Source organism: Pipistrellus hanaki, assembly GCF_964339955.1.
Source record: "Pipistrellus hanaki genome assembly, chromosome: 3".
Lineage (NCBI taxonomy): Eukaryota > Metazoa > Chordata > Mammalia > Chiroptera > Vespertilionidae > Pipistrellus > Pipistrellus hanaki.
Genome location: NC_140505.1, coordinates 184,601,491 through 184,609,249, shown reverse-complemented (window position 1 = coordinate 184,609,249; position 7,759 = coordinate 184,601,491). Strand labels below are relative to the sequence as shown.

General features: G+C 41.5%; 1 protein-coding gene across 1 annotated transcript in view; it reads left to right on the top strand.

The window, feature by feature from the left end:
- Positions 1-7,759, top strand: part of DMC1 (DNA meiotic recombinase 1) — a 34,723-nt gene continuing 26,964 nt past the window's right edge. The window contains exons 1-6 of the mRNA XM_084880032.1: positions 1-171; positions 3,263-3,356; positions 3,928-3,972; positions 4,864-5,010; positions 6,013-6,095; positions 6,825-6,877. Coding sequence (XP_084736158.1) covers positions 3,306-3,356; positions 3,928-3,972; positions 4,864-5,010; positions 6,013-6,095; positions 6,825-6,877 — 379 coding nt within the window. The 5' untranslated portion in view covers positions 1-171; positions 3,263-3,305. The remainder of the gene's footprint in view (positions 172-3,262; positions 3,357-3,927; positions 3,973-4,863; positions 5,011-6,012; positions 6,096-6,824; positions 6,878-7,759) is intronic.

Here is a 7,759-nt window from a genome sequence, read left to right as displayed (position 1 = left end):
GAGTGCAAGAGAGAACGTGATGGTTTCGTAGAATGCCTGCCTTGCAGAAAACAATGACCCGATGAACCGTCTGAGTGCCATCACGTGGCAGCAAGACAAGCTAATAAAGGAGGGGATGTGCACGCCTCCACCCCACCTCCAGGAGAGGGGATCCTAGAGCAGCTGCCCAGGGTAGGAGGCTGATTTTCATGTTCCTTATTCTCCACTGGAAAGTGTGTGCACTGACAACTGACACTCTGTGAGTGTCTAAAAAGAAAACGTTGTGCCCTAGCTGGTCTGTTTCAGTGGAAAGAGGTGGACCTGCGGACTCAAGGGTCCCAGGTTCAAGTCCATTCAAGGGCAGGTGCCCAAGTTGTGGGCTTGATTCCCAGTGGGGAGCATGCAGGAGGCAGCCAATCAATGATTCCCTCTCATCATTGATGTTAATATCTCTCTTCCTCCCTGAAATTACTAAGAATATATTATTAGAAAAGAAAAGATTGCTCTATCCTTTAATTAATTAAATTTCAAGTTAAGACGAAACAAACTACATCCTGAATGGGCTTTGGGTGCCTCACTCGCAAACTAGTGGGTGGCAGCTGGGACCAGTGTGGCTCAATGGATAGAGCATCGGCTTGGGGACTGAAGGGTCCCGGGTTCAATTCCGGTCGAGGGCATGTACCTCGGTTGCGGGCATATCCCCAGTAGGGGGTGTGCAAGAGGCAGCTGATCGATGACACTCTCTCATCGATGTTTCTAACTATCTCTCTCCCTTCCTCTCTCTATAAAAATCAATAAAATATATTTTTAAAAAAACAAACAAAAAAAAAAAACCTAGCGGGTGGCAAATGGTGAGAGTCATAGAGAAGAAAGGGACAGTAGGAAACCCTGAGTTTTTTAGTGAGGCCAGTTACCAATGCCAGGAATGAAAACCTGGGAGTGAAATAAAAGCCTGGAGCAGGAGGAAAAGAGCCCCACATCCGTCCTCCTACCTAACCTCCGTCCGGAGCAGGGTAAGTCAGCCACCTCCCCTCAGCACCGCTCCTCCGCCTCGAGGTCTGCCACTTCCTGTCCCCTTCCCAGGATCTCCTCATCCCGGGACAGCCCCCACCTTAGGGTCTCTTTCTCACAGCTGCCTGTGCTCCCCTCCGCGCCCACCTCAGCTCTGGCACCTCCAGATCTCAACCGATCCCCTCCGTGCCCCTGGGGCCCGCCCCGCCTCCCTCGCGGCCCGCCCCCCTCGCGGCCCGCCCCGCCCCTCGCGACTGCCCCGCCCCACGCACGCAGCCACGCCCCTCGAGCAGCCACGCCCCCTCGGCCCTCCAGGCGTCTTCGCCCGGCGCGTGCCAGTTGCCGCCAGTTGGAACGCAGCCTCCTGGTCCGTGAGGTGCGAGGCGCGTCTCCGGGTTCGCGTTCTAAATCAGAATCCCTGAGGCCTGGGAAGCCCGCTTGGGGGGCGGAAGGGATTCACTTCAAGAACCTCGAACACTGTGGGTACGGGCGGGGTTTGTAGCAAAGAAGGAAGCGTGTGAAGAACCTGAGGGAAAGCGCCAGGCTCCTCGGTTCCCAAGGCTCGGAGGTGGTTGCCCGCCCTCAGCCCCGGGAGGGAACCTCAGGGATCTCGAGGGGTCTCCAGCGTCCCGATGTTAAATCCAGGCTCCTCCGTCCTGAGAGGCCCCTCAGCCTCTCCTGAGGGAACCAGGCGGGAACATGTCCGGGGGGCCGCCCGGGCCGCCGCTCGGTGCGCGGCCTGCGCTCCCCACACGCGACTGAGGGGCCCACATCCAACCCATCACTTGCTTCTTGAGAGAGAGAACAATCTTTTCCGTTTTTCCAAGGGGAGAAGAAACGGGTGATTTTTGTTTGTCAGGAGGACAGTCAGTGTGGAACTTTGGTAATAATGCGTCTGATGGACTGAGGGACGGTATTCTAGGAGATCCCACGCACACGGTCTCGTTTGCCTCGGCTACTTTGCTGTTTAGAAGCATAGGTGGTAGCAGCCATATCTCTCTGTGAGCAGTTCCTTCCCTTTTCTAGGCCCCGAACCCCGACTTTAGAAGTAAGTGAGATGGACTAGCCCCCCCCCAAAAGGAATTACTTGGACCACATTTTATTCTAATAAATACAGCCATGGCTTGTAGATTCCTGAGATCTTAAAACAACAGCTACAGTGCTAAATGGCTGTTGGATTCTGTTTCTTGGCCCTAATTTTATCATATGCTCGGCCCTTGCAGCTTTGATTTCTTCAGGAAGGTCGTTTGGCTGTCCAGCCTAATTAGTATATTACGCTTTTATTATTATAGACTAGAGGCCGGGTGAACAAGATTTGTGTGTGGGTAGCATCCCTAGGCCTGGCTGGCAATCAGGGCCTTCCTTCCTTCCGTGCTGTCCCCGGTGGTCAGTGCCCGTCATAGCAAGTGCTCAAACTCCCAGTCTCCTGGCCCAACTCCGGAGGGAACACTTTGCATAGTAGTCTTTTATATATATATAGAGAGAGAGAGAGTAGCCACTGTAATTTTAAATCTTTATAAAATTAGTAAGTACAAAATACACCTAATGTTCTATGAGGCAAAACGATATATGTTACAAGAGAGCCCATTAACTAGCAGAAAGGTATTCATATTTTATGAGGAAAATAAAATCTATCTATTGAGGGTAGACTAAGTTCTAGGCGCCAGGGAGGATACAGGAAGAATGATATAAGGTCAAAGTTCTTAGAGTGTTATTAACATAAACAGGAAAAGTTAAATAGCAGTATGCAATTCTAGATAACATTTCAAGATAACAAAAAGATATCAGACAGTCATAATTGTGCTATAGAAATCAAAAGATATTAAAAAATGACCAGTCTTGAGGAGAGAGAGAAGAAATTTAAATCTCCACCCCACATATATCCTCACAAAAGAGAATGCCACATGCTCAGCAGAAAGAATATAGGCTAGCCAAATGTTTCTCTAATTATTCTTCTGGACTTTTTGAAATAAAATCAAGAAGGCCTCTGGGCAAAGGATTTTATGCTGTATAATCTATGACTATATATATTAATTATTGATTTTTTTACAGAGAGGAAGGGAGAGGGATAGAGAGCCAGAAAAATCAATGAGAGAGAAACATTGACCAGCTGCCTCCTGCACACTCCCCATTGGGGATGTGCCCGCAATCAATGTACATGCCCTTGACCGGAATTGAACCTGGGAACTTTCAGTCCACAGACCGACGCTCTACCACTGAGCCAAACTGGTTTCGGCTATGACTACTTAAATAATATTTCTTGTTTTCTCAGAATTAGGTGGTGTGTTGTTTTTTTCTGCTGCTCTCCTTTCAACATGAAGGAGGATCAAGTTGTGCTGGAGGAACCAGGATTCCAAGATGATGAGGTATGACAAGACTATTGAAAGATATGCAGACGTTCAGTCATGCCAGAAAAATGAAGCTCCTCCTGTTAGCAACTATATTTAGAAACTGAATAGAAGTAAAACCTAGATCTAGAGAGAGACAATATTACAAATATGTAACAACTTGTTTAGCAAGGGGTGCTAAGATTAGCTATTTAGCAACTGGCATGGGATAATTTCATTAACCACTGATAAGGCCATACTGGTTCCTGTGCATACTGGTACCAAATAGAGGAAGGAGTGCAGGGTCTGGTGGGGAAGAAGGTTGAGAAAACATATTTTAAAATAGGTTACATGTTGTTCCATTCCTGTGGGTGAAGGTCTTAGGCCATGGCAAAACTATTTGATTTTCTAGCCCTTTCAATGTTAGCTCTTCTAAGTATGTAACAAAATGCTTGTAAAGTACAATATTATTGGTCGTATCTCTGTCTGGAGAAGTGGAATTTTAGGAATTTGGAGTGACCATAATATTGAATTAACTCTTTAAAAGGTGCTAAACTGTTGAATATGAATAATCAATGCTCTTTTTTTTTTTAAATTTACACTCCTTTAGGAATCTTTGTTTCAAGATATTGACCTGTTACAAAAATATGGAATTGTAAGTATTTTTTTTTAATGCTGTGTGAAATTGTCCAATTCAGGGTTTCTCAGCCTTGACTTTATTGAACATTTGGAACTGGGCGATTCTTTGTTGTGGGGAGCTTCCTATGCATTGTAGGTGTTTAGTAACATCAGTGGCTCCTAACCACTCACTATATCCAGTAGCACAACTAAAATTTGTCCAGACATTGTCAAGTATCCCCAGGGGGCAAAATTGTCCACGTTTGAGAACCACTGGTTCACCTGGAGGTATTCCAAGCTCTCTGCATCTACTGTCTTCATCAGCAGAAAATTCAGTTCTGGGTCAAATGATTAGAGTAAAATAATGTTTACAGAAATCCAGACTGTAAATAACAAACTAAATGAATTTCAACAGCAATTAGTTGATAGAAAACTTCTATGATATTATCTTTTTTTGAAGCATCACATTTTATCTCTTTTGGCTAAGTTTAGAAAATAGGAACAAGAGAAAATTCTAGTCCTTTGGTGATATAGTTATTTGCATTCTCCAAGGATAGAGGGGGGAAAAACCTTTTTAAAATTGTAAAAGAATACATTAGTAATGAAGTTTTATAGAAGGAAGGAGCTGAACTGAGGGGGTGAATGTTGATAAATTAGCTAGCTTTTCTACTTTTCTTTTGAATTCCCTGTTACATTGCCACGGTCCCACTAACATTCTTGGGAAAGCAGGGCACAGCCAGAACATTTGGCTGTGTGCTGGGTATGTTCTACTCAGACATTTCCAGAACATTTGGCTACATGGTGGGTGGGTTCCACCTGGTTGCTTGTATAAAATTGGCATCACGGTGGAAGGAGATGGACACAAAAGTACATACTATGGGAATTTTTCAGCCTGGTATTTTATCAGTATCCATTCTTTTATTTACAGAATGTGGCTGACATTAAAAAATTGAAGTCAGTAGGAATCTGTACCATCAAAGGGATACAAATGACAACCAAAAGAGCCCTATGCAATGTCAAAGGGCTCTCAGAAGCCAAAGTGGACAAGATTAAAGAGGCAGCCAACAAACTTATTGTAAGCAAAATCCGTTCTTTGTTGTTTTAGCTTAGAAAAGGGCTCTATAAGTTTCTGTAGCCTTTTTCATTATGAACACCAGAACCCATTGTGGGAACTCTTAAGTTACTGTAGATCGTAGTGTACTATTCTCCCAATTAATTTCTGAAAGATTAAGGCAGGGTTAAGAGACCTGGAACACTATGAAGGTAATTATTTTTTACCAAACTTTTCTTTTTGTCTCTATATTTCTTTTTCTATGCCTTTTCTTCTCCTTTTTATTTTAAAAAAAATATATTTTATTGATTTTGTACAGAGAGGAAGGGAGAGAGATAGAGAGTTAGAAACATCAATGAGAGTCATCGATCAGCTGCCTCTTGCACACCCCCTACCGGGGATATGCCTGCAACCAAGGTACATGCCCTTGACTGGAATCGAACCCGGGACCTTTCAGTCCCCAAGCCGACGCTCTATCCATTGAGCCAAACCGGTTTCGGCTCCTTTTTATTTTTTATTTTTTTATATTCCTCCTCATTTTTGTTTTGTCTTCTCAAATGTATCATAGCTGTTGTAATGCACTGAGCACCAAAGAAGTTACTTTCTCCTGGTATAGACCAATTGATAAGAGAGCATTGGGTTAGAAAAAGACTAACAGTGGATGTATACAGTTGAGACAGATAAGACCAAGAATATGCTCACTGTGGCAGCTGAGCTAAAGCTGAGCCAAACCCATACCTTTGGGCCTACAAACTATGAGAGGTCCATGTTGCTGACAGGCTCCAAACAAAAACATAGACTTTGAGTCAAGCTTTTGTGTAGAGCCTTTGGGGCCACTGAACCTAGGTAGGGTGGCTCAAAAGCCTGTGTTCTTAACTGTGACCTTGTGCTGCCTTCAAAGACAAGTGAACTGTAGCTTATATAAAATAATGATCCTGATAACCAAGTCTATAGTTTTGGCAGCATTTAAAATTAAAACCATCACCTTATACCCTTTTAAAACCTTTCCTTTTTATCTTTCTGAAGGAGCCAGGATTCTTGACTGCATTTGAGTATAGTGAGAAGAGGAAAATGGTTTTCCATATTACCACTGGGAGCCAGGAATTTGAGTGTGTATCTCATATATTGTATAACCACTAAGCACAATCTTTGAAATACTATATTTATTTTTCTCTATCTGGCTGTTCTTTCTACCAAACATAATAGAAATAGCTTCTTCTTTTGAAGTAGTTTTTTTGTGTGTATTTTTTCAAAAGGCAACTAGCAAATAAATTTTAAGCTACTTATAGAAACAAGATTAAATTTCTTATAAGAACTTCAGACCAAAAATATATAGTTACTGGAATCAGCCTAATTTTTAAAATTAGGCTAAACTAATTTTTAAAATTTTTTAAAAGTTTAACTTATCATTTCCTTTCTCCTAATATCTACTTTTCACGTTTCTCAGTATATATATTTTTTTAAATGAATAGTTAGTTGACTTTTAGAAACATAGTTCTAGCACAATATGAAAAACGCAGTTAATAATAAGACTATTTAGTCAAACTCCAATTCAGCTCTAAAGACCAGAACTGAGACATAAGGCTTATAATGCCCATTTCCTATTGGTACCAGAAATAAGAACAGCAGGGCTTACAAGTTGTTCTGTTGATCCACCAGCCCTCACACAGTAGAACCTGTTATTTAACAGGTGGTGTACTATTTGTTCAGCCAAGAATTCCTGTTCCTGTTGACTAGATATAGACAGATAGATATAGAAATAAATGATATTAATGCTTTCTCCTCTCTTGATTTCTCTATTTCTGTTCCTATTACTAATGCTTGCTTTCTATTTCCAGTAAGTTGCTAGGAGGTGGAATTGAAAGTATGGCAATCACAGAAGCTTTTGGAGGTAAGCAGAACCTTAATATTTTGTTATTGGGGGGAAATTACACATACACATATATATATATACACAAACATACACATACAATTAAATAAACAACCAATAGTAAATTATATCTAATTTAGAAATTATGATAAAATATCAATTCTCACCTAAACTGTTCTGCTCAGTGGGTCGAGCAGTGGCCAGCAGACTGAAGGGTCCCAGGTTCAATTCCAGTCAAGAGCATGTACCTTGGTTGTGGGCACATCCCCAGTAGGGGGTGTTCAGGAGGCAACTGATTGATGTTTCTCTCTCATCGATGTTTCTAACTCTCTATCCTTTTCCCTTCCTCTCTGTAAAAAAACCAATAAAATATATATTTTAAAAATATCAATTCTCACAATACAGGATTATTCTATGCTACAATTAAAATATATTCCAATATTAATAGATGGATCTTATTGACATTTTTAATTGTTTTATCTCTGACTTCTATAGAACATAGTTGAATTTTTTTACATTCTTTCAAAAGATAGTTGAATAATGAAACAAATCGTATTTCTAAGAAATGCATGTAGATTGAACATAGTAGATTTCTCTTCCCTTTTTATATCCTCTATTTTTTCTTCAAAAAAATTCATGCATAACTATATTATATACTAGTCTGACAATTACAGTACTTGCAGCCCTGGGGGAATTAAATATGTTGTTTAGTTGATGTTTTTGTTGACTTGGAGAAATATATCTGGTTTTCATTGTTTTTATTTTTATTTTCTTAGTCTTAGTGGCTTATTGTCTTGTATATGTATTGATATTTGTGGGATCATTGCTTGACTTTAATCTGTGGGAGTTCAGTGGGCCGAAAGTGGTGAGAGGGCAAGTTTTCCTCCGGAGAGAATGTGCTGT